This window comes from Heterocephalus glaber, unplaced genomic scaffold (assembly GCF_053883595.1).
Source record: "Heterocephalus glaber isolate CG9 unplaced genomic scaffold, H.glaber_assembly_v1.0 deba00001689, whole genome shotgun sequence".
In the NCBI taxonomy this organism is placed as follows: domain Eukaryota; kingdom Metazoa; phylum Chordata; class Mammalia; order Rodentia; family Bathyergidae; genus Heterocephalus; species Heterocephalus glaber.
The window spans coordinates 14,564,621-14,591,446 of NW_028258414.1; the positions used below are offsets into that span (position 1 = coordinate 14,564,621).

The 26,826-nt window shown below is 53.2% G+C and overlaps 1 protein-coding gene across 1 annotated transcript; it reads right to left on the reverse strand.

Annotated features, from left to right (window-relative positions):
* Positions 1 to 14,520: 14,520 nt before the first annotated feature.
* Positions 14,521 to 25,176, reverse strand: Insyn1 (inhibitory synaptic factor 1). Its single transcript, XM_004855497.4, has 2 exons — positions 23,391 to 25,176; positions 14,521 to 15,321 (listed from the first exon to the last, which is right to left on the reverse strand). The coding sequence occupies exons 1-2, from the start codon at positions 23,544 to 23,546 to the stop codon at positions 14,629 to 14,631; spliced, it is 849 nt and encodes a 282-aa protein (XP_004855554.1). The 5' UTR covers positions 23,547 to 25,176; the 3' UTR covers positions 14,521 to 14,628.
* Between the last annotated feature and the right edge of the window lie 1,650 nt (positions 25,177 to 26,826).

The following is a 26,826-nucleotide window of genomic DNA, read 5'->3' on the forward strand; positions in this document are numbered from 1 at the left end:
CGTGCTTGCTGATGGCACCCTCAGTGGACATTCTGGGCATGGGAGCTGGCCAGGGTACAGAGGTTGCTCAGCCTTCTTCGGTGACCAGGAGGAGGCCCTTGGTGACCTGGGAGGCATGGCCAGGGTACTGATTTCCTTGAGGTTTATCTGTGTTGCTCTTCTGTGTGGCCAAGAGGATCTGTGCCACCCCAACAGGAGGATGTGCTGGGGCTGGGGGTTCCATGCCTGGGACATTGGTGGGTGAGGACCATGCATTCTCTTTTGTCAGGAGATGGCTGATGAAGGAGTGGGGGCATGGCAGGTATAGGGGAGAAGGGGCCAGGGGAATGATGGTGGCAGCAGCTCCACATCCCATATTCAGTCTTGGCTCCAAGCCTTTGCTCAGAATCTCACCCCCCCCCCCGGCCCCACCCTCTCCTCCCATGCCCTGCACATCCCACTCCCTCCCTCCTCTTTTCCCCAGGGCTCTGCGCCTTCCCCAGGCCTTTCCCATCCATTGCTCCCTGGGAGGGAGGCTGTCCTCTCTGCCCAGCACAGCAGATCTGCACTGTCTTTTAGACCTGGGTGCAGAGAGCCCATCTGTGATTCACTCTGGGCAGGAAAGGACCCAGACCCCATGAATTCCAGACTCTGACTGTGGCTGGAATTTACTTCTGCACTCACTATGAAAAAAAAGGATTTCCCAGCAAAATAAATAATGTAAATGAGGCTGCCAAAGGGAGCTTAACTTATTTAAAGGAATAATCTATTTAAAAAATCTTTTAGAAGCCCCTATTTACCAGAAACAATTGATATGCTAACTGCACCTTAAAAAAAAATTAGCAGAGAAGGCTCCTTAGGCTCTGCTGGCCAGTGGCATGCTCTGTGTGGTGAGAACAACCTGTCAATGCCCAGGGAGCTGGGCACTGGATGTTGTGTGTCCTTGTGGGCTGCAGCTGTACCATGTGGTCAAGAGTACCCACTTCTGGGCTGCGGATGTAGCTTAGTGGCAGACCACTTGCTTGGCCTGGCATACAGAGGACCCTAAGTTTAATTCCCAGCACTGAGAAAAAGCGTACCCCATTTCTTTGGTTGGCTAAAATAGAAAGAGATTCTCTACAAGACAGAGCCATCATGGGGCCACCTCATTTGCCCTTTCAGTGTGAACGGGTGGCTGTGTGCACAGGGCAAGAGATTTGACCTGAGGCCAAGGTTGAGGGGATGGATTTTTCAGACAGGGTGAGTGTGGTGGGGGCAGGATGGAGATGGGGGCAGGATTGTTCATTGCATAGCCCAAGACTGCTCTCAAAGAAGCAGCCATGCCTGCTGAGTACCAGCACAGCACCTCAGCATAATTCCCCAGCCTGGGATTGATGCTGCTTTCTCAGTTTAATGGGTTTACTGGCTTCGAGAAGAGGAAGAAACTCTTTCTTGGGGAGAGGGGCTGCACTGGATGTGGCTATATATGGTGCCTCCATCCTTGCCACACTCCCTCCAGAGGGACAATGGTCCAGCACACAGGGCATCCAGCTTACCCTTCCCCAGACTCTGGCCAAGGGCATGGCAGGTATCCAAGCTGCCATTTCCTGCAAGGGCTGGGTCAACCCAGCAAACTGGGCTTTTCCACTTTGCATTCCCCAGAGGGCAGCCCCTCCCAAGGAGTAAATATTGGATCAGTGGTGGTGGCAGTAAGAACTGAAACCATAGGGACCCCTCTCTTCCCAGACTCCCCAACCTCCTCCCTGCTCCTGTGGTTTTCCTAATAAACACCTCTAAAATATTTATGAAGGCAACTTCAATGAAGTAGCACAACATCACCTTAAAATGATTTTCTTCTACTCAGTATTTTGGGCACAGGCTCTGGTTTCCAAGCTCCTGAGGGCAGCCCTGTCTTGGGGGGCACTCAGGGCTCCCCATGAATGAGCTTAGCAGTAGGAATCATCCCTCTCTCAGGTAAAGCGAGGCTAGACCTGGTGGCAGATATGGAAGTGTGCTAGTGTGACAGGCTCAGGAGCTGGAGTCTGGAGGAAGTGGGGGAGACTAGTCCAGATTTCGGAAGAACCGACTCACGGAAGGCTCAAGACTGAATGTATTCAGAACCATGGACAGCGCCTCCAAGCTTTGCCCCCCGGGGGAACTGAAAAGCCTAGGATTTGGGGAGTGTGAGTAGGGTCTGTACCCCGCTTTGTTCACAGGGACAGTCAGGGCGCTGTAATCTAGATGCTGCTGCTGCTGGACATCATGGATCGGTCGGGAGGGGCTTGGCCACTGAACTGTTGGTGGCTGTTGGTGGCAGCTCTGGGCAAAAAGCTCATGACACTATTGCGTCATGGTTTGTGCACATGTTGTGGGGTGGTTTTCAATCTGCATGTGGTCCCAGACTCATCCCGCTGGCCTGTGCAACTCCAAGCATCCCGTCCTTCTCTCACAAACCTCGGAGATGCTGGTAGAAACTTCTTCCCCATTCTCCTCCCTCTCCCCAGCCAGCAGGAAAATCAGTCCGCGTCTTTCAGGCATGCAGACAGAGAGGAGTCCCTGCTACAGAAATCTGGGGAGGAAGTTTCTACCTGCACCCCACTGGCCCCCAGCAAAATCTCTTTCTAACAAGAGCTGTTTTCATCCGCATCACTTAAAGCCCAGCGCTGCTCTAATTACGTGTCAGGCTGGAATCAGACAGGAAGCATTTTAATTATTAATTTGAAGTGTGCTGAGCCTTGTCTGGCGGGACCTCATTAGCAGCACCTCAGTCCTCCCGGCCTTCCCTAGCAGCCCGAGTGTCTTCCCACCCCAACCCAGGGTCTGCATCGCCCGCTCTCTTGACCTTCCTTACCTCTGACTCTGCATTGCTCTTCCCTGTTTCCCCAATTTCCCCAGGCTCTTTGGACAGAGCTTCCTGTTTCTGTTTGGATGCAGACTGAGGCCAGGCAGGTCAGGCAGGGCCTTTGGGTTTTCTGACTCGGGCTTCTTTTCTTTGCTCTTTGGCTGCTGGTGGAGGCGGCTCCTGCAGGGCTGTCTCACCTACTGTGGGCCATCTTCATGCCTACCTCATCGAAAGTGACACAGCTCCTTCAATTTGTTGCATACAGTAGATGCTCTGAAGGAGCAGTTTCCCTGTTCCATTTACAGCCAGGCATGGATGTGGCCTTCTTGTCCTGCAGCCATGCTGCTAGTTCTGTCCCAGGCGAGGGTCTAAAAACATCCCTTTTCCTGTTTCTCTCCTGTCTGCAATCAAGGAAGATTTGTCTTGTGCTCATTGGCTTTTTTCTTTTTAACCTCTGACACTCCTGTGGTGACAGAGGAGGTGACTATCCCAGGCACTGGAGCTGTGTGTGACCCCTCCATGTCCCACCTCTCCTATCCTCCCTTCCAGCTCAAGGGGTCACTTGGCCATGCCTCCCACCCCCGTGCAGATGTCCTGTTTTACTTCCTGTCCCTAAAGTCTCTGGGAACAAAAATGGCTTCCATTCCCTATCATGTGTGGTCATCTATGGGGCAAAGAGACAAACCTCTTCTAAAGGACAGCTTGTTAAAGTTTCCAGGACACCACTCGTCCCAGAGGGCCCAATGGCCCCAGTGGCTAGCTGTCCATCAGGGTGTGCTCCATCTGCCTTCCTGCCCTGCTCTGTGATAACTGTCCCTCTCTAGGCCTTGCAAACTGTCTCTAGGGACAGCTGCAGGAGCCTGCTGGGACCTTGCTCCTGAATCAGGATGCTTCCCCAGGCCAGGGGGACAGGGAGGCAGAGTCTTTGAGTGGGAAGCAAACACTCAATGCCGGTTTCATTCAGCCTGGGGCTTTGTACAATGTTGTCACAGAGGCGTGATGGGCTTCATATCCTTAAGAAAGCAAAGCCCTGAGAAGTTCAGGCAGTGGTGCCAGGCCACACAGCCAGAAGGAGATGGAGCCCAGTTCAGCCTCGCGTTTCTCTTACTGCAAAGTCTGGGGCCTTGCAATGTGTCACACACAGGGTCCTTCCTTGCCATTTGGTCTGGGATGCAGGCAGCTTCTAGATCTGGCCATGGGGTCCGATCATGAGCCTCAAGACCCTGGGATGTAACCTGTCTGGTCGGGGTTGCCATGGAACCTGTCTTCTGCATCTGAAATTTTGGGATGGGGTCTCTAGCTGGGGTATGGGGAAGTGTGTAGAAATTATGTCCTCTTGGGACCAAACTGCAGGCAGTGCAACCCTTTCAGTGGGTACCTGTTCTGTTCCCTACAGGAACTGCCTGGACCATAGTGTGTGGGGGGGATAGGGTGCCAGGGGCAGTTGGGGACCCAAGGAAGAGGCACGAGGAGGCTCTGAACCCAGCACCAGAAGGTACTGGCGGTCTCAGCTTGGGTCAGGGCCATGTGTCCTTGTGGCCCCGTGCAGAAGTCAATGTCCCACAACTCTCGGGGACATAATTCCTGTGGTGTCCTCTGGGGGCTGTGGGTTCATCCCCAAGGGATACAATATGAACGGGCTGGGGTAGAGACAGAAAAAGGGTACAGACTCATGGGGGGACATCTTGGAGCAAGGCTCCTGGCAAAGCCTCCCAGGCCACCGGCACAGGGGCTGGAGGAGGTGGTGCTGATGTATTTAACCAGGCTGCTCATCTAGTGCTCCACTGGCCTTTGGAATGCACACAACTTGTGGGGAAAGGGCACTTTGCCAAGCAAAGATTCACTTGACTGACATCTCCCAATATCCCATCCATTCCTTGACTGATGGCAATTACTTGGTGAACAAATGATCCCAGTGGGTTGATGAAATAGCAACAAGGGCTGTTTGATTTGAAGATTCCTTTATTAAAAAGTGTGCAATCATCCTTCAGCTTTGAGATGATGCTCTGAATTAAAAAAAAGTAAAACTAAAACCAAACCAGCCACACAAAAACTAAAACTGGGTATTTCTGAAATTCCAGCAGAGGCCAGCTGCTTCTAAGAACAGCAGGACCAGGCAAAGAGCCCCCCCCAGACCTCTACTCCCCCAGGACCCAGAATGATAGGCCCCTTCTTTTGGCACATCTGCAGGACTCATTATCCCCATGTTCCACACCTAGAGAGGGGCCATGTGCCAGGCCAACTGGCTTCTGGAAGCACATCAATTATTCCTCCCCTCAAGGGCTTCAGTTCACTAGAGGAGACAGCTCCGTGTGTGTGTGTGTGTGTGTGTGTGTGTGTGTGTGGTTAAACCTTAGTGCAGAAGTGAGGGTAGACTGAAAGTATGCTCAAGATACTGCAGGGCAAAAGGGAAGGGATGTCATAATGAAAGATGAATTTGGGGAAGTATATCAGTCACTTTCTTGTTGCTGGGACAAAATACCCAACACTGGAAACTTACAGGAGAGGTTAATTTTGGCTCATGGTTTTTGTGGGTTCCATCATCCATATCATCCATAGTTGGCTGACTCCAAGGCAGAAATGGCATGATGGAAGGGCATGGCCAAGGGAAGCTACTCAAACCATGGTGGGTAGGAAGCAGATGGAGAGAAGGGCGGAGCATGGGACAAGAATTCACCATTCTAGGTCATGTGTCGGGAGCAATGCTACAGTTTTAGGGTAAAATCATTTGGTTAGCCTAGTTCTCCTGCCTACAGAACAGCTATGGCATTCCAAGACATAATTCCATTTTGGCCTCCGGTCACAACTTGAGACCTCAATGATCCCGTGATGCTGTCATTCTACGGGACAAGATTACACCAGCTGAAAACATCCTGCGAGGAACAAAATCTTCATCTACTCAGTTCCTCATTGTTCTTGGACTGTTACATCTTGTTTACGCGGATGTACTGAACTCTCTGCAAGTCATCTGTTACCTTTGTTTCTCCCGATGTACTGAATAAAAGGTGCGGTAAGCTGGGGGCTTTTGTCTTTGCCGCCCAGAGCAGCACTGATCAGACCCAAAGCTCAGCTTCTTCTCAGTCTCATTTTTCTACCTTTCCTGTAATTCGCCATGTGCTGCCGTGGCTCGCAGGAGACCAGGACTAACTGCAGAGGTTCTGGTAACGTCCCCTCTCCCTGTACCCTACATTTGGAGCCCAACTTGATGTGAATCGGATCCAAGGGTGAACTCGCCTGTGAGACAAACTCAGAGTAAAAGAGACAGCACATGGATCTCCCAGGACAATTTCCAGCCTTGGACGAGGGACACTGGTGGTAAGTGTGTCCAGCTGGGGGTAATTTTCTATCTTTGCTGAGTTACAACTATGGGTCAGTCTCTGTCATCGGAGCAGCATAACTTTGCCAAATTACTTAAGTGGCTGTTAAAGCAAGCTATGTACCCAGTACCTAAGGATGCTGTGATAGATTTGTTAAAAGACATACAAATGTACGTCCCATCTTTTCCCCAGGAAGGGACAACTAACTTAATAGCATGGGAACGTGTAGGTATGGTTCTCCGTGAGGCCTGGCGAAGGGGTGATTGTCTCCCCCCTCTCTCCGCCCCGAACGCTCCCGACTTGGGCCTTAGTCCACTCTGCTCAGAGGTCAGAGATGCTAGTCATTATATTTGTGATTGAAAACTTCCTTCCCCAACCTTTTAATATTTTAAGTGTTTCCTCTTATGCAGTTTGGTTGACTCAAAGACTGGAAGGAGCTATGGTCTGCTCTACCTTAGAATCTAAATTATTAAACTTGTTTTTAAGATTACAAAAGGCCATATGTCAAAAAATTGCTCCTGCCTTAATAACTTGGGGGAGAGGTTTTGCCTGTGTCCTAACAGATAATGATGAAACCTTGTGGCTGCCCTCCCGGAATGTGAGTCCGTGGGTCACACCGGTGGAACCACCAACATCTTAGAGAATGGGTGATACCACCCCGGCTGACAGCGATGAGCCAGCTGCGCCTGAGCGACCCACCTCACCAGCAACGACCAACAAATCCACAGTGGGGTCCAGGATTGAGATGATGCTCCCAGAGGAAGAATAAATATAGATTAAGGGGGGGGGCACCACTTGAACATGTTCTTTTTACATTTATAGGTATAAAAGTGCTTGCATTCCTTCTGATTCTAATCTCAGGAGATCTCTGTTAATCGACTACAAAAGTTTTTGACCAGTCTTATATACAATTATAAACCTAAAAATCATAAAAGGAATATTATAATTCAATTTGGCCAAATATATTTGAGTGCACTCTAATTTTATAAATTGTCTTATATGTTTGTCTGTTGTCTGTTTGTCCATTTGTACAGTTGAGATCAAAATTTTATTTTTCTCCTCTTTTCCTTTTGACCATTTGGGAAAAAAGTTTTTCCTTAAAAGATATTCACCTATGGCCAGGGATTTAGCTCAGTGGTTCTGCCACCTGCCTTGCAACCACAAGGACCTGAGTTCGATCCCTGGTACCAAAGATACTCCCCTATTACTGGATTGGCTTACAGATAAATATTATTAAATTAAAGGCATGCCCTTCTTCCCCCAGGTTGCTAACTGATCAAAGTGCCATCGAGATTTATTTGTCAAAGTACATAGAGATGGTGGGCACTCCCTTTGGTGAATAAAGAAGTGGCCGCCCAGAAAAGAATTATTCTGGTCTTAATTCACTAAAGGTAGCCCCTAGTAATTTTCATAATCTTATGGGTGTCAGGTAAAAGGGCCGAAGACCAAGACCAGACCAGGCCACAACAAGCCTTTATTAGGGGAATAGATCTGCCGGGCTGTCTCTGAACAAAGGAGAGACAAAAGCAATATGGCTGGGGCAGGGAGAGTCTTTTATAGAGACTGGGGTGGGGCTTGTAGGGGCTGAGGCGGGGTTGAGTGAGGTAGTGACTAGGGAATGGAGGAGCCGGTGATGTCACTAGGTGGTAGGAGGTGAGCGAGTATTAGGTTACTGTCTAGGTGGGAACAGGGGCATGCTGGGAAGAAGGGTTTGTTCTTTGGTGGGAGCAACCATCTTGGCATGACATCACACAGGGGAAGGGGCAAGGCACCATAGGAAGAGGGCAGCTACTATACTTAATAGCTGCTGAGGTGGTGGGAGACCTATCAATGGGAGACACACCGCAATAAATATTATCTATGTTACTATAAATTGATTACATTGGTTATCATTGAAGTTTAAGTTCTAAATATGCTATTGTACAATGTTCACATTGGTTAAGTTCTAAAAATGTTATTGTGATGTGTCTACATTGGTCATTTTCAAAAGATTATTTTCTGTGACATAAACAAAAGAGTATTATTAGAATGATGCTTTTGGTACCAAACGACATTGAAGAACATAACTGTGATATTGATTACTGCTCCTTTTCTGGTGTACAAAGTGTATTCATGCCCTCTAATTGTATGGGTCTTCAACATATTGTTTAGGGTAATAACCTTTTGATTTAGATATTTGCCTTTCTCTTACGCTCCAGCCACCTATGGTAATAAGCACACTTGTAGGCTGATTTATTTTCCCTAGATGACATCCTATAAAAAGATAGCTACTTAGGGATCCAACCTCAAGAACAACCATCATTGGCAATAATAACAGTTTAACCTATATTTTTATTCCAAAATGCTTAATATCCAGGTTAAAATTATAATATTTGAGTTCACTACTCCTCTTACAATGCTAACGTTATTGATCTTCTCTTCTGGGTGTTCAACAACCAAAGTTTAGAGACCAAAACTGAAGAGGTATCTGGGCTAAGAAGGCAGCCAACATTTTGGCCCTGGCTCTCAAAGGTCAACAACAATAGCAAAAAGATCCAGGTCATGAGGGAACTTTCTCCAAGATCCTACATCTTTGGTGAGTCACCCCACCTCCTGAGCAGGGAGGCTGCCAAACACCAAAACAGTAAAGATATAACAAAAAGTGTGCCAAAGGAATGTCACCTGGACGAAAAAAATCTCCCATGCTTTCACAGAAGGCAACATGTTCAGGCAAGGCCGTGACATAGCCTGATGGCTGACACTGACAGAGGAGCTAAGAGGCTGTGTGCACTGTTCCAAGACAGTGCCTGCGGAGATTTAACTGACCTTGTTACATAGCAAGAGACTGACTTTATTTAATATAGGTCTCACCGTAACTTGGTCTTAAACACCCACTAGAAAAGTATAACTAAAGACAATAGTTATTTGAGTTCAACAAGTTTTAAGTGTTTTAGCCAACAATGTTTAAAAAAAATAGATTTTTAATCCTTTTACAGCCCCAATCAAGAGAAATTATGCTTATTACAGACAGCTAAGCCAGTCAAACATACTATATATCCTCACAATATATAGGGACAAGCCATTGTTGGGTGTGCCTGCTTTTCCTAAAAACACCGTCACATAAAACAAAAAGAAAGGTTGGGGCCAGGGATTTAGCTCAGTGGTTTCGCTGCCTGCTGCGCAAGTACAAGGACCCGAGTTCAATCCCCAGTACCAAAAAAAAAAAAAAAAAAAAAAAAGAGATAAATGTAGGGAACAGGGAAAGGGGACGTTACCAGAACCTCCGCAGTAAGTCCTCATCTCCTGCGAGCCACAGCAGTACACGGCGAATTACAGGAAAGGTAGAAAAATGAGACTGAGAAGAAGCTGAGCTTTGGGTCTGATCAGTGCTGCTCTGGGCGGCAAAGACGAAAGCCCCCAGCTTACCGCACCTTTTATTCAGTACATCCGGAAAAACAAAGGTAACAAATGACTTGCAGAGAGTTCAGTACATCCGCGTAAACAAGATGTAACAGTCCAAGAACAATGAGGAACTGAGTAGATGAAGATTTTGTTCCTCGCAGGATGTTTTCAGCTGGTGTAATCTTGTCCCGTAGAATGACAGCATCACGGGATCATTGAGGTCTCAAGTTGTGACCGGAGGCCAAAATGGAATTATGTCTTGGAATGCCGTAGCTGGGCTGTAGGCAGGAGAACTAGGCTAACCAAATGATTTTACCCTAAAATTACGTAGCATTGCTTCCGACAGTCATGCCCCTAGGGACCCTCACCTTCCAATCAGGCCCCACCTCCAAACAGCACATTCTGCTACTGAACTCATCAATGATCCAATCACAGATGAGTATAGTGCCTCCATGAGCCAGTCACATGAGACTTGGGGGAGATATTTTAGATCTAGACCACACAGGTAAGGTGGACTCAACACTCTTGTGGCTGAAGCTGCTGATGTCAATGGATGAGTCAGTGGGCAGGTTCTTGAGGGAATGCCAGCCCAATGTCATCACATTAACTGAATTTTTTTCCAAAACATCTGAAGTCTGAATTTTTATTTAAAAATCTTCTTTTTTGAACAATGTGGAAAGCAAAACAAATGTGCGGGCCACCAATTCTCAAACACTGGATGAAAGGAAGAGAAAGGCCCAGGAAATTGGAGGGTGAGCAAGGTCAGCTGGACTTGAAGGAGGAGTCTCTGGGCTGGAGGAGTGTTCAGAACCCACCCTACCTGGAGCAAGAGGACCATGGCAAGGATGCTGCTTCCAGCCTCCAGAAATACTTGAAACCCACAGTTTAAAGGAGACAAGGTTTAATTTGGCTCACAGTTTTGAGGAATTCAGACTCTAGCTAGCTGGCTCCAGGGCAGAAATAACATGGCAGAAAGATTTGGTAGAGCAAAGCTTCTCAGTTCATGGTGGCAGGGAAGCAGAACAGGGGACCAATGCCAGAGAGGAAAGGCCAGAAACTGGACACAGACTCTGTGGCCATGCCCCATGACACAGGCCCACAAGTGAGCTCCACCAATCACTGGGGCAGCTCCCAAAACCAACCAAGTTGCTACCTCACCCTAACTGCCACAACTGGACTCAACATTTGGGGCTCACCCTTAAAAAGTCTCCCTTTGTCTACACCAGGCCTGGAGTGGAGTCCTTCTTGATCACTTGCTTCAACTGAACACCCCTGGGAAACATTCTACAACTATCTGGGGGTTCCTAAGCTGGGCTTGACCTGACCTACACTCAGGCACCTCCTGTGCTTCCACAGGTGCCTCTAGGATCTCAGGCCACGGTCCTCACCTCATGCACATTGAGCTCATTACTCCTGGAACCCACCCCCCTTCCCTGGGTATCACTGGGGTCATTTAACCCTCCACCCCAAGTCTTGCCAGAAAATGTGCCTCTTCCTAGTATTGACTTCATAGGAGTGGTCCATCTTGGGGGATGGGGCAGGGAGAGAGATGGCACCTAGATTGCTGGTTATGGGGGTGCCGGGGTTCTGGAACTCTCCCTGGAATCCTGGCAATCTGTGAGTGAGCCTCTTTCCTCTCCCACCTCTCCACAGTGGGCAGAAACATACCTGCTTCCTTTGGGCTGCCTCATAATCAGCCCACCACTGGGTACAGGCAAAATCCCAGGATGAGTCCAGGGCACCCCACAAAGATCAGGGTCCCCAGGCCTCTTTCATCTGTTTCTGCAAGGCTTTGCCTTGTAGTGAGTGTCCCCTCTGCCCAGTCCTTTCTTCAGGGTGGAGGACGTGTGGGGTGGTACCTGGAGGCTGGGTTTTTGTGCTGCCTCTCAGAGAAGCAGGGAGGACATCAAGGTGGGGAAGCTGTGATCTCTGCATGTCCCAGCAGGAACAGCATGGGGAGCAGAGCCCCAGGCAGGTGTGTGAGCTTGAATGCTCCTGGCAGGGAGTCAGATCCGATCAGCATGGAGTCCGGGCCCTGGGCAGTGCCAGCCTGAGGTCACCTGCCAAGCCCCTGAGCCTCCTCAGCTGGGAACAGGTAAAGGGGGAGAGGTAGGTGGTGATGACAACCGTGCAGGGCAGGCAGGTGGGCAGAATCAGGTCGCATCAGAATCCCAGCTGACTCATGTGCACCAGGGTGACGGAACCCCAGCATCCCAGCCCACTGGCCCACAGGGCAAAGGAAGGTTGGGAATGCTTTGTAGGATGAATGTTTCACCTACTTGTAGGATCAAATTATTTTCAAGGGCTTCAGTGGATCCATGTGGTGCTAATTACCTGCTGTTCTTACCAATTCATCCAGTGTGTTCCTTCCATGAGAGTCTCTTAAACCTTCTCTACCAGCTCATCTTAAACCTGTGCTCCTGGCCTCAGACTGGACAGAGCACCCTGCCTGTAGGCTGAGGGACTCTGAAGTCCCTTACTGAAGCGTCCCTCAGCTTTCCCATTTTGTATCAGTGTGAGCCCTGTGCTTTAACAAGGCCCTCTACCCCATCCATTGGTGGTCAATTCTCACCAGCCCCACTGCCTTCCATTCTCTTGCCCCATTCCAAAGGAAGGTCTACTTCAAATGCCTCCTCCTTCTGGAAGTGGTTCATGGATGCCCGAGCTGCCACTCCTACATCCTGGGAGCCAGGTGACCCAGATCAGAAAGGCCTGAACATTTACTGGACAGAGGGCAGTCTGTGCAATAAATTGAAGGGGAAAGGACACTGGACCTGGAGCTGCATTCCAGCCAGTCACTTGGTCTGTGTCCCAGGGCCCCAGGTAACCAAGGGAAGGGTTCTAGGGGTCTCACCATCCAAAAGAAGGAAGGCAGGGCTCGGACTGGGTGCATCTTATGTGAAGTTCCTGATGATCACAGCCAGGTTTTCTGCAAATATGAGCTCTCATGCACAGTGTAAATAATAGCAAGGTCAAGTCTCTAGCTCTGCCAGTTGCTGCCTGTGTAACTTTGAGCAGAGTCTTTATGATGACTGTGGTTAATCCATTTACTCAATAAATAATTACTGAGCAACCTATTCTGAGCTGAGCCCAACTGAATCTACCATTGAGTGTTGGTTAAAAGATGTGGCACAGAGTCTGGCATCTTCCAGGTTGTCAATAAACATCAGCTTCCTTACGTAGGTCCCAGTGGAGGAATGGGCAGCAGACAGAGGGTAGGCAGAGGTGGAAGGCCAGGCCTGCAGCCTCATGGGTTCCCAACCTCAGTCCCCCCCCCCCCCCCCGTCAGCACAGCCTGGCTTTGTCTCTGCGGATCAGGGATGGTGCCGGGTCTCTGAGCAGTGTGCCCTCCTTCCTGCCCCTTGGTGCCATCAGAATACTTCTGTACATTACATTGTCTGTCCCTTTCTGTAAGGTTTCCTTGTTTCAGACCCTGGGGACACTGCAGTGTGCCCATCCTATTGACCTATCCCAGAGTGGCCACCTTGGCCACCTGGTCCTTTGCCTCATGCTCCTGGCCCCTCCCATTCTGGCATTCCTGAGCCTTATAGACTGGACCCGATAACACCTCTGGGTTCTCAGTGCTGAAACCCCAGACCCTTCTGTTGTGACTCTGCCCAGCTCCCAGCCAAGGAAAGTCGTCTTGCCATTGGAGAGGAAAACCAAGTCTCACAGAGAGAATTGGGTGTCCATTTTCATAGAAAGGTGGGCCCATTCCTGAGTGGGGACCCAGCTGGCCCATCCCTCCAGGAGCTCCTGATTCTCATCTCTCACACTCTGATGCAAGGTGCTACCGCTGATCAGCGCCAAGGCCAGAGGCTTTCCTGGGGGTGACAAGGGGCCCAGCCTGTCCCTCGCTGGGCGTCTGAGGCTGCACCCTGGCCAGCTCTGTAAGGATCTGACTCAGCACTAGCCGGGGACAGATCCCACACTGCCGAGGCCCCAGATCTGCTGGGTCTCCTGATGGATCCCTGCATCTACTGGGGCTGGGCAGTGTCTTCTAGGCAGTGATTTCTCTCCCCAGAAGCTTCTGGACATGTGGGCTGGGGCCACAGGGACTGCAGCACATGTCCAGGGCTTTCATGTGTACTGCTTGTTGGACCCTAGTGAAGTAGCCAAGGACTATCTTTAGGCCCATTTTAGGCCCAGAGAGGCAGATGGACTTACCCAAGGTCACACAGGTGCTACACGATAGCATCAGGTACAGACCCAAAACCACTTGCTGAGGGGGACAGAGCAGCACAGGGTCGGTGACCTTGGGCTGGTTATTTAACTTGTTTGGAACTCAGTCTTCTCATTTGAAAAATGGGGAGAATTATAGTCCCAATTTGTTGGGTGATTATGAAGATTAAACGAAGTCATGCTATAAAATGCCACTACAATCAGGAATCCCAGGACTCTGGGAAGCTGAGGCAGGAGGATCCCGGTTCAAGTCCAACCTGGGCAACTCAGTAAGACTCTGCCTCAAAATAAAAAGGGGTGGGGATGTAGCTCAGTGTGAAGGCTTTGAGTCAAATCCCCAGTTCCTCAAACAAACCAACAAACCATCGTGAGCCATGGTTGTGACTGTCATTCCAAGGATGCTCATGTACTGTGCAGCTCATGCCTGGATGGAGCCGTGGGGTCCCAGGCTCTGTGGACGCCCAGTGGCCTGCCCAGGCAGCAGCATGTCTTACTGCTGTATCCCAAGAAAGCCTGCTATGCACTGGGCAAGGGAGGTGTCTATCCAGGCACCTTTGCCCTTGGCAAGGACAGGCAAGCTCTCCCCTGGAGGAGGGCCCTATGCCCTCCTTAGGATGCTGCTCTCTTAGGGCAGATGAGTTGCCTCTAGGACCTGGCCTGGGCCAGCAGCCAGGTCTTCCTCCCCGCCTCCCTTAGATCCTGTCAGATATCTCTTCGGGGGGCTCTGGCCTGAAAAGGGGGGCAGCTCTGGTCACGCCTCTGGGGACCAAGTTGGCGAGCGGGTGTTTCTGAGTCTAGGATGAGCTCTGTGAAAGCTTTGTGGCCCATGGGGCCAGATCCTTAGCATTTTAAAATTTTATTATGACTGTTTAAATATATATATATATATAATTTATATATATATATATTCATAGCTCTATGTGCCCACCCCCAGCGCCGGCCCGGCCCCTAGTTTTTACCCCTGGCTTTCTGTCTGGTGGCTGTGTAGGGCAGCACCGTCTGCGTGCTCTTGTCTGACACGGTCTGGGTGCTGCTGTTCTTTGTGACCCGTCGGGTCTGTTCAGGGGCCAACGTGGGACCGGAGCGGCGACTGGTCAGTGGGGAGCGCCGAGTCTTGTAGAGGGGTGCAGAGGGCTTGAGGGCTCCTTCGTGAGGCTCTGTGTGGGGCAGCTCGGGGGGCAGGCTCCCGGCCTCCTCCTCAGTCTCATCGTCACAGCACAGAGCATGGTAGAGTACTTTGTCGCTGAACCGAACCCTCTCCCGTGTCCCTGGGGTCCGCTGGCCTTTTGTGGGGCCGGCGCTGAAGGCCTCCTCGCTGGAGGAGTCGGGGGTCTCCACTCGGGGCCCATTGGGGATGGGGGTGCCACCATTCATGAGCCGGTAGTCAGGGCCGACCCCTGGCCTTGATGACTCGGGGCCATCCACAGAGTCTGACGGGGTGGACACGTCCAGGAAGGAGCAGAACTCCCAGCTGTCTGAGAGGATGTCGGCTGTCATGAAGTCCAGGTGGCCCAGGTCAAAGGGGCCACCCACACCCGCCTTGTCGCTGCTAGAGGTGCTGCTCACAGTGGCTGTGGTCCAATCATCCGGCTCTAGCTCAAAGTCGAAGTCTGAGGTTAGCTTGTCGATCTGGGTCACCACCTGGCCAGGAAGGGGACAGTAGATGAGGGGATCAGTGAGTGTGCCTCGCCCTGCCTGGCCAGACCTGTGACTGGCAACCTTATGGGATGGTGACTGCATTTGAGGCCATAGCTTTGTGTCGTGGAGGGACCAGACTGGACTGGGGTGAACAGAGCTGGCTCCGGCCATTCCCAGCAAATGGCTCACGCCCCTTAGTCCCCTGAGATGTGAGGGGCATCCGCCTTCCAGCTCTGCCCCTCCACATTCACGCACTTCCCCTCTCTTAAACACAGCTGCTGCTCTGGGGGTGGCCCCGGTGATCAGGGGGTGGGCTTTGTCTGATGGATAGAGGGCCTTAAAGAGGGGCTGAAGGAGTCTGAAAGTCTATTCAGCCCACTGTCCTCAGAGAGGAAGTGACTGCGGGGGCTGGGAGGACCCTGCTCATACTTCCTACAGCATCCTGAACCGATCCCCAAAGCTGGTCAGCAACTCCCCTGCTGGTCTTCACCAGCCCTTGGGGACCAGAACAGTCGGTATGCGGTATGTGGCACTGCTACACCTCCCAAGCCCCCAAACTGCCTCCCTTGTGCTGTCCCTGCCTGCTGATGCAGAGAGCATCCCCGCCTTCTGGGAGAAGGAATAAAGTGAGCGGATTTGGTAAGCGATAAAGAAGTCGTCCGTTGTGGTCCAGAGCTGCATTAACTGCACTCAGCAGCCAGTGAGGCTGCACAGGTCCCTGGACCCTGCTGTGACCCTTCACAGAGGCCTCTACTCAGGCTGCCCTGGGCTAGGACACCCCCCCCCCTTGCCCCTGCTTGGCTCTGAGTATGTAAATCAGCGTATAGGAGTGAGGGAAAGAGGGGAATACAGACAGATCCAGGGATAGGACCTGGCACAGAATGGAGAGAAGAATCAGGTAAAAACGCAAACCCACAAAAGCAGAGTGGGCAGAGACCGGACGTCAGCTCTACAGAGACCAGCGCCAGGGACACTGGGCGAGTCACTGGGACCAGAATCCAGTTCCCAGCACCTTCCCTGCTCTGTACCTGGGTCAGAGCAGTCAATTCATTCATGCAGTCATTAAGTCCTTAACAAAGGCTTCCTGAGGCTGCTGCCAGCTGTGCAGGGATGCAGCAGCTTCCTGGCAGGGATGCAGCAAGCACCCAAGGTGAGGGTGGAAACTGTGGCTTCGTTTCTCAATCTGTAAGCAGGGGCAGTGGGTGAACTAGTTTATCTCCAAGGTTCTTTCCACTTCTAGGTGAGGCTTAGGAGTCTATTTCTAGGGGTGACCGAGGAGCTGCTTTGGGTGATAATACCTAGGGATGTCCCTCACCATGCCCCAAGCCAGGAGTGGAGGAATCGTGGCTGAGATCTGCAGAAGAGCTGGGGGAATCCAGACATTTGGGGGCCAGACTTAGTGCAGTCACTGCTGTGTGTCTTTGAGCCAGTCACACAGATGAAGTAACCTCAACTTCATTTACCACGAGGCTCCCAGCCCTGCCAACCTCCCCAGAGTTTCATGAATTGTAAGAAGGGCAGTGGAAGGAATGTGAGGGACCTGGGGATAAACACGGCATCTGTCACCACCTGTGAGCACCTACTGTGCGTGTCTTCCCACCCAGTCCATGAGATCATCCGGCCCCAGCTGCTGCGGGTCAAGGGTGTGTTTTGAAAACCGCTAGCCTAGTATGGGGAATCTAAGCAGGGTGAAGACACAGCACCAAGGCATAGCCAGCCTCAGGACAGGCCATGCGCTGAGGGGTGTCTGTTTGTGTCAGAAGGTGCGGCTGAGGAGGAATCAGGCATGGCGTGGTGTGGCTGCAGTGACTCAGGCTTGGGGAGGCCAGCTTGCCTCTCTGACTTTTCCTGGGAGTCTGGAGGGAAGGGAGAGAGGGAGTCCCGGGTTTAATTGGCTGCAGATAATCCCACTCCAAGTTGTGGTCTTCTGTCCTGCCGAAGGGCGATGGCACTCTTCTCCGTGGCCAGGGTGACAAGGATTGAACAGATAGGACTGTGCTTTAAACAGCAGAGTCAGGGCTGGGGATTTAGCTCAGTGGTTCCGGCACCTGGCTTGCAAGCGCAAGGTCCTGAGTTCGATCCCCAGTACCAAAAACAAAACAAAACAAGACAGCAGAGTCAGGACAGCGAAACCCTTTACAACCTGAGGTCTGCAGCCAGACCCGGGGCCCCAACCTTGACTCATCATTTAACAGCTGTGTGACCTTGGCTAAGTTACTCAACTTCTCCGCCCCTCTGTTTCTTCACCAAAGGAGAATTCTAGTAGTGCCTACAGCTGTGAGGACTTCAAGACCCAGCGCTCTTGGGAAAGCTCGTAGTACAAGACAGACAACCAATAGCCAACATGCACCGTGGGCGGGAACACATGCTCAGAGAGGAGATGTGACTTCATGCAAAGAATGATACTCTGGCAGGGGAGTTTCTAGTGCACACAGGCTGACCATTTGTCTCATGAAAATCTCACTCCCAAAAGCTGAACGACTATGAGGTCACAGGCAAGTGTGGCCCTGTCTATTAGGGGGGCCACTTACATGATGGAAGTGGGGTCAGAAGAGGAAACTGGGTGGCCAAGGGGACCCAGTTCCTGGAGGGCAAGTGTGGGACATGCTCGGTACTACCTGCCTCTCTGCTTCAGATGACTTGGAATCTGTGATTTCTCTCTGAGATTTAATAATCATTTGCCTACATGTAATTTGGGATTGTCTTGGAGTACAAGGAAATAATTATATACACAGAAGGAAAGAGAAGGGGAGAAAGAGGATGGAGAGAGAAATGGAACCATAAAATCACAGAATCACAGAACTCCAAAGCCAGGAGGACCTGGGAAACTATGTGGAGTCCACCCTTGAGCTTGCTGGAGGGAAACTGAGGCCCAGCAGCCCACAGGAACTCAGCTGAGACCAGAGTTGAGTGCTGACTCCCGGACTTTGCACCTTAAAACCAAGAGCGTGCCAAGAGTGAGCACTAGAGAGGAAGGCAGGACTGAGGGGTCTGACAGACTCCTAGGTGTCCCCCTCAACCTCCATTCTGGTCATAGCCTCAGCTCCCTTCCCCTGAACAACTGCACCTACCTAATCTTCCCACCGATAGCAATTTCCAGTCTCCCCTTCCCTGCTCCCTAAATTCTCAAGTCTCCCAAACATAGCCCCTCTAACCCCCTCTCCACCTGCTACCCCTACCTGCTTGCTTCTGTCTGGGGCTCTCCTGGCTGCCCCATATTGCCAGGCCTGGCCAAGCCCTCTCCACAAGGACTGCACTTCTGTGTCCCCTAAGACCATCCCGCCTGGTCTGAGGACCCAGGAGCCACAGATCCAGCATCCTACACCTTACCTCTCCCAACAAGCTGCTATCTCCTTCCTGTTCTCCCAGCTCCTTGGGCAGCTGGTTACATAACTGAGGATTCTGCATTATTTATGACCACTGATTATTTTTTAATTCTGTGATTACGTTGTTTGTTATCTTCCTGGGGAGGGGTGGCGTGGGGTAGACAGGGAGCCAACTGACCATGATTCATGGCTCTCACCCTGCAATTTGGCCTAATTGACCAGTGAGCTTCAGTGAATCTGTCCAGAGGAGGAGAAGGCAAAGGGAAAAGGGAGGAAAAAAGGTGTGACCAAAAAGTAGTAAGAAAAAAATCCAAGCAGCGCGTGCTGAGCTGCAGGTGACAGAGCTGACCCACTTTGGCTCCGTCCTGTGGTCCTCAGCCTCTCTGGCTTCAGTTGCTTCCTGGCTGGGCCACTTCTATTTATCACAAGCTCACAAGGCCTGTGGTTTTCCCTGCCACCTTCAGACAAGGCACCTTACAATAGGACTGCACAACAGGCTGCTGTGGTGCCCATTTCCTGTAACAATCAGGTGGCAGGGGACTCTCCACTGCCACTCCCGGGTGAGGAAAGGCTGTGCTCATCCCTGCATCCTCCTGGGGTGTTTAGGGCAAGGTGGGCAACTTTGACCATAAGTTATGCCCAACCCAGGAATCATGGGTGATGTGGGATAAGGTGATGGGCCGAGGGCCACCTTTGAGCCCCAAAGAGGAGCCCAGGTACCTGCTCAGGATGAGCACACAACACATGAGCATGCTTCTCTCCAAGACCCGGAACACTCTGCCCCTGGGTGGCTGATGACCTTACCCCTCATTTCCTTCAGGTCTCTGTTCAAAAGCCACTTTATAGGAGACCTCTTTCTCACCCTGTCCCCATGGCCCTATATCCCCTTCCTCGCTGGTAGGGGTGGGACTGCTTACTGCAGGGACACTAATGGGCCCCAGTGAGGGCAGGATCTGGCCCTGACCTCCCTGCTCCTGGCTAAAAAACTATGTGACCCCGAAACAAGGCTGTCCATATTGCTGAGGAGCAGACCAGTGCTGCTCGAATAGTTCAGTAACCAAACCCTATGAGAGCCAGGCGTGGTAGTGCATGTCAATAATTCCAGCACTTGAGAGGCTGAGGCAGGAGGATCGTTGTGAGTTCAAGGCCAGCCTGGGCTACAGAGTGAATAAAAGGTCAGCCTGTACTACATAGCAAGACCTTGTTGCAAAAAACCAAAAACCAACCAAACAAATGAACAAAAAGGGCTGGAGATGTGGCTCAGTGGCAGAGGGCTTGACTAGCATGTACAAGGCCCTGGCATGGATGCTCAGAAATGTTAAAACAAAAAACAAAACATCCCAAACCTAACAGATATGGTGCTTTGTGGCCAATATGGGTCTAAATACTTTATATATAATCTCTTTTCATTCTCCCAACAACCTTGGGGCCAGGGGCCAGGGGAGAGGTAAAGTTTGAGAAAATTTTTACAGATAGGAAAACAGAAGCACAAAGAGGTAAAGCAACATTCCCATATCCACACAGTACTAGTGCTCAGATCTGAACCGAAGGTATCTGGAAGCATGGCCCATGCTCCTAGCCTTTGGGCTGTCCTGCGCCTCCGGCTTAAGATCCATGGAATTTGAGGAGTTTAGGAGCATTGCTGGGATTGTGTGGAATCCTGGAGTATTGGGGAGCCTGAGAGAAATGAGGGCTAATTAATGTCTGACAGTCACATCTCTCTGCAGCACAATTTTAGCTCTCTAAGCACTTCTGCATTCCTTACCTCACTCAGTCCTCTACCAGCTTTCCCCACCCATGGGATAGCACTTGCTTTCTGTCACCCAGGGAGCTAGTGGCAGAGCTACAATGGGGCTTTGGGAAGAGAGGGTCATATGGGGAAGGGAATCCCCTAGGAGTGGAGCAGCATGGCACCCCTCCCATGCACTGAGCCCCCACAAATCCTTGCAATGTTACTATGAGGTGCAGGTCATTATGGTCCCCATTTCAGGGATGACAAAGGGAAGTTCAGAGACTCAGGGAGGAAATGCTTTGGTGTAACTCATCTTCCCATGAATTTCAGCTGGATGCTCGAGAGGGTGAGGAGGGTCTGCCTGGATGCGTGGCTCCTGGGGCCAGAAATGGGGGGCTGCAGACAAGAGGAAGATGACAGAGGGGATCTAGGCTAAGCCCTTCCTTTCTGCTCTCTTGTTCCCACCCCAAGGATCCTACGGCATGCCCCAGGGGCTATTCTGTGACTCTTCTCTCCACCTTCAGGTGGGGACCGGGCAGGTGCCACCCAAGGAGTGGGCTGTGATGGCCTTAGGGCTTCCATGTTCCTCATGGGAAAATGCCAGCTGACTGGCTTGACAATCCCTTTGGAGGACCACAAGTCCAGATCTCAAGTTCCGGGGACCAATCAGGCACCCCACTTGGCAACCTCATCCCTGATCAACTCCATGACACAGGAAGCTGGCCAGGTGTCTCCCACCTGGGTCTCCCTCCCGCTCCCCTCTGGCTACTGCCCCATGTCCAGCTCTGTCTTGGGGGATGAAGGAGCTCTGAGCTTGGCTCCCCCCCCCCCACCGCTGGGTGCCATTGGCAGCGGGCAGGCAGTGGCATACGGGGTAGACTCTGGTTGCCATAGCAACCTGCCAAAGTCTTGGGTGGAGGCACATGGCCTACAGGGTGTGTGGGGGAAGGGGACCCATTTTTCTCTGTCCTGGCTCAGGCTTTGGGACTGCACAGCCTGTGACCCGGTGCTCTGCTGTGGGTGACTTGGGAGCAGGTGAGTGGGAGGAAGGAGGGGATCTAAAAGCTCTGCAAATAAGCCCTAGTGCTACAGCATCATGGCATGAGCAAAGGGTATTATTTCCCGAAGATCCCTGTCAAAATGCAAAGAGAAGCCAGCATAGTGGTACAAGCCTGTAATCCCAGTACTCTGGGAGGCTGAGGCAGGAGGATCACAAGTTCAAGACCAGACTGGGCAACTGAGTGACTTAGCCAGACCCTGTATCAAAATGAAAAATACAAAGGGCTGGGGATGTAGCTCAGTGGGAAGACTCTGAGTTCATTAAGCAGTACTGAAAAAAAACACAAAAAACAAGAACATCCAGAAAGCCCACCTGCCGAAGCTCCAGAAGGCATCAAACACCTGAGTTCTAAGCTCAGTTCTGTTCCTGCTATGCTGTGTGACCTTGGACAAGCCCCTGTCCCTCTCTGGGCTGCAGTTTCTTCAACAGTGTACAGGGCTGGCCTGGACTACCTGTGAGGTCCTTTCAAGCTCTCGATGGCTATGCTGGGGAAGAGGGCATGCAAGTTTCTGAAAGACACTTAGTTGAGAGTAAGATCAGAGTTACAGCAAGGCTGCCTCCAGGGTCAGGGCCAATGCTAGTTCCTTCTAGTTGAGTCTACTGGGTCTGGGTCCCAGGCCCCTGGCCAAGAGCGAGCCTCTGATCAGTTCCTATGGCCCTATAGAACTACAGAGCATCCAAATTAGGATGGGGGGACAGAGGGGACTGTCACCCTTTGGACCCGTAAGGCTGGAGCAGGAGAGTTGCTCAGGGGCCTCTAGCTTTTGACTTCTAAATTTATAGGTCAATGATATTCGGCCCAGACCATGGGCAGCCTAGCCCAGCCCAGGGCAGAAGCAACTCCACTTCTGTTTACCTGAAGCCACAATCACTCTACCTCCTGACAGGATTTTCTGGTAGGCCCAAGGCAGTGCCTGTCCACCCCACACCCTAGGCTGGAATGCCATGTAGGCAGCCTGGAGTTGGTACCCACATTACCTACCTCCCCAGCTCCTGTGCAGCTGGCTGGGGAGAGCCGGGCCCATAACTCCAGCTCAATCACACTCCCTGCCATCTCTGCAGGGGCCCTGGTTACAAGGAGTTGAAATTTGCCTAAAGCCCACCTGGGTGGTATAATGGCACCCAGTGGGCAAATTCAGGCCAGTGGCTCAGAACGCTGGTCATGCATTTTGGGCTTGAACGCAGCCCAGGGGGCAGGGCTGAGGACATGTGTACCTCATTACCCCCATGATATGGGAAGTGGTAATTAAACCAGGTTCCACTTAGACAGAGAGGGACATACACATCCCAGCATTTCTCAGTGACTTTAGGGCTTTGGTGAAAACATTCAGAAACATCCCTTGTGTGTGAGTGTGTGTGTGTGTGTGTGTGTGTCCGTGCGCCCACTGTAGGAGATCCCTGCACCTGCTCATGCACACAAGGAACCCTGACACCCTCTAGCAACTGCCTAGACCCATTCTGACCCCAGGACAGGGAAGGCCTAGCTGGTTTAATTCTTCCTGGGTCAAGGGTTCTGAGTATCTGTCATCTCTGGGGTTAGCTTTGAGGGGGCTTCTCACAGTGGAGACTGCCTCTAAAGCTAGATCTGAGTCTCAAGGAAGGCAGATGGCGGGGTCAAGTGTCAGCCCTGGTCCCAAAAGAGTGTCTCTCACTAAGAAGCCATAGTGGGATTTGGTCCTTACTGGCCACCTTGGCAGCCCTGACTGGTAACCACAGAGCGGGGTCACTTACGCACTTCCCAAGCAATCTCTGTGTCCAGAGTGCCTCCAGCCCTGGGGTCTGATGAGGTTATTAGCGAAACAGACTTGGGTAAGGGAGAACGAGACAGGTCTCCAGTGGAGGGAAACACATGCCTACAGCTTTGCACACTCACACACACATGTCCATGTTTGTGCCAGCCCCACCCAAGCAGGCTGGCCTAGGCCTGTGTGGCCCCAGGGCCACCCTCACTCACCTCCCGAAGCTCCTTGGCCACCTCCTTGAGCTCCTGCAGGATGCCTTCGAGCTGCCCGATGACCATCTTCATGCGCTGTCGAATCCGCTCCCGCTCACCACCACTGCTGGGGTCGTCACTGGGCTGCCCGAGGTCCGGGGCGCCCCGAATGTTCATCCTTCACCACGTGGCCACAGGCCTGCCCATACTCCCCCGAGCTGGGCACACACTGCGTCTGCCTCCACGGAGACACCCTCGGCCGGGCAGAGTTCCACATCTTAACGGCCCCCCAGCCCACCCTGGCCCTGGGCGGCCCACACCCAGCCCCTGCCCCCTGCCACTCCGACGGCTCTGCCCCTGGGTGGGGAACGGAGCACCCAGAGGGAGGCAGAATCTGACAGAGGGGTCAAGGTGAGGACATGGGAAAGCAGGGGGAGGGGCCTTGGGTTCCAGGAGTGGCCTCCAGGACTTGAAGTACAGAGCCTGGACCAAGGGGATGACTCTGCAGGGAGTCAGGGTAGGAGATGCCCTTGGGATGGGGAGGCGGCAGCAATCAATCCCCTTGCAACTTCGAGGCAGCCACCAAGGCAGAGATCTCTGGATGCAACTGACACCAACAGAGGCACGGTGGCCAGGGTCTCCCAGATGTGGAGGGGGCTCCAGCTGTGGGCGGCTCTGGAGAGAGAGCTGGGCTGGAGGAGGGCAGCCCCCTGCGGAGAGAGCTGAGCCTGGCGTCAGCCCTCCCAGGCAGCAGCACCGCCAGGAATTGCTGCTTTCTCCCTGCACCCTGCCTCGATGGGGTTTATTTATTTTTTCTTTGCGGGGAGAGTTGGTGGAGGCAGATGGAGTTCAGCCCACCGCTTCTCTAGAAGGAATTCGGGGAGCCCCTGCTTCAGAGGCAGAAGTCCCCAGCCTCCTCTGGGGTGCCCCGGCCGCGGGTTCCCCACCCCCACTCCCAGTCAAGCCGGCCTCGCTGGTTCACCCAGGGCCACTGGAGTCCTCCGCCCGCCTCTAAGTGTACCCCAGGTGCCTAGGTCCCGAGAACCACCCCTGCCCGGCCCCGCCTTCCCAGGACTCACCGAGGGTGGGGGCCCCCGGCCTTCCCTCCACGCAGCGTCGAGGGCCGAGCCCCCAGCGAGGTTGGGGGCCCCCCAGGCTCCCTAGGGCGGGCTTCTCTCTCTGCACCCTTCGGCCTCTGGCCTCAGGGGGGTCCTGTGCGCCGCGGCCGGGGACATCGGGGCAGCGGGAGGGGGCGGGGCCTCGGCGCTACAAAAATCCCCTGCGATCCCCTCCAGGCTCCGGGTCCGGAGGGCTTGGGGCTCCGAGGCCACAGGTGACTCGGGCGCAGGGCGGTCGAGGTGACGCCGGGCAGGTCCCAGCGCGGGAGCTGGAGTCACGGGGCCGAGAAGGCGCGGGGTCCCCAGGCTTGGCCCGGGGCTCGCTCGGTCCGGTCCGGTTCAGTCCGGTGCGGGGTGGCGGAGCCCGGGCTCTGCCCTGCACGACTGGCACCACCGCGATCCCGAGACCCCGAGATCTACACCCCCGGGCACCTGGGAGGCTCAGCGGGATCAGGAGGGTGCGGGGTCTGTGGCTCCCTGGGGAGGGCGGTGTGGGCCGCGGGGACCCCGATCCGCGGGCCCGGCCCAGCTGGGTTCGGCGGCCCGGATGCGGGCAGAGAAGAGAGGCTCGGAGAGGAAAGGAGGCTGGGGAGGCGATGGGAGGCGGCGCGGGCCGGGTCGGGCCGGGCCGGGCCGGGCCGGGTCGGGCCGAGCCGGGCTCCCCGCTTGCAGCCCGGGGTCTGTCTGGGCCTCCCCGGGCCGGGCCGAGCCGAGCCCCGCCCCGCCCCGCCCCGGCTCCGCGCACCTGGCCGCGCCCCGCACCCCCGCGCCCCCCGCACCGGTGCCCGCGCCGCGCTGCTCCCTGCGAGGCCCGGGCTCGCGGCTTGGCTCGCTCGGCGCTGCCGGGGAAGGGGCCGGCCCCGCGCCGGGAGGGAGCTTTTAAAGCGACACGCACGCCTCCCAGCGCCGGGCGCAGAGCGCGCCAGGAGTCGGGGGTCTCGCCGCCCCAGGAAGGGGACAGGGTCCCACGAGTGGGCCGGTGAGTGAGGCTGGGACTGGGGACTGAATTACTTCTCCACGTTCCAGATATCCCCATGGCCCCTTCCCCCACTGCGGGGCACCCCAGGCTCCGCTGGCCGACCCTGTCCCTGATCCCATCATTCCTTAAACCACGCTAGACATTGTCTTCAATTAGATTGATTCAGAAAATAGAACACAACCAGGCTTTGCTGAGCACCTCCTGTGTACCTGGCTCTGGGCTGGAAGGGGCAGGGTTGGAGGCCATGCGGGTAACAGGTGTGGTTCAGATACATCACCTCCTTCAGCCCTTTTCTCCACATTTTTTCAGGACCATCTTCATACCTGGCCCCATGTTAGGTCCTGGGCCCCAGGGAGGAAAGCTCACAGGTCCCCAGAGACGTGCAGGGAGCAACCGGAGGGGTGGTCCTTGTGGCCTGGCAAGTTCTAGCAGCAGTGGCAATGGGGGTGGGTACCGAGGTGGAGAGGAGAGCTCGGGATCAAGGGCCTGGGCCTGGCAAGTTCTCCCAGAAGGCACCCCTTGAGCTGCATCTCAAAGAGGTAGGAGTTACCCGGGTGACTGTCAGCGTGGGGGAGGTGAGGATCAGAGGAGGAGTGGGGGAGGAGGGGAAATGAAAGTCGAGGTGGCCTTTTAGATGCCATTTTGACTGCTCGTGGGAAGTGCAGTAGGGCAAGCCCAGATCGGGAGAGAGTCAGAGAGAGTGGCTGGCAGCGTGGATTTTATCCTGGTGCTGCCAGGAGCTAAGATGTGGGGCAGCAGCTTGGTCCTGCTTGCCCTCTGAAGTCCCTCTGGGGAGTTGGAGATGGTGGATGGGCGCACAGGCAGCAGCAAGTTAGGAGGTGGCTCAGAGGCTGGAGCTGAGGGAAGAGGGCAGGGAGGCTTCAGGGATGGAGAAGGGCTGCTTGGAGAAATCACTTAGAGACTCACTGAGCTTTGGGGGACGGGACAACCCAGGATGCCTCTGGTTTCCAGCTTGTGAGGCCTGGTAGTTGCTGTGCCACCATAGAAGTCAGAAAATGAGGGCACCCGCAGGTCCGGGTGGAGGAGGTGTTTGGGCAGGGTAGAAAAATCAGAAGACTGTTGGGTCTATGCAAGGGCTGGGGTTAAGCACACTGTTTTTGCTTTTTGAATCATCCTTCTAGCCGATGAGATTAAGCAGGCCGACTGGAGAAAAGCATCATCAGTCACAGGTCCCAGCAGGCACCTCCGGAGAGTACAGGAGTGAGATGGAGAGGGAGCAGTCAGGAGGCCAGGCAAGGAGGAGACAGTAGATTCTTGTGAGCCCAGGGGAGCTGAGAGGAAGTAAGGGCTCAGGTGTCACAGGCTGCAGTTAGCAGCCCTGAGAGAAGGAATGGAAAGT

Coding starts and splice junctions, on each gene's coding strand:
- Insyn1 (XM_004855497.4), bottom strand. CDS start 23,546: ATGAACATTCGGGGCGCCCCGGACCTCGGGCAGCCCAGTGACGACCCC. Junction 15,322..23,390: donor TGGCCAAGGAGCTTCGGGAG/GTGAGTGAGGGT, acceptor CTTCCTGGCCAG/GTGGTGACCCAGATCGACAA.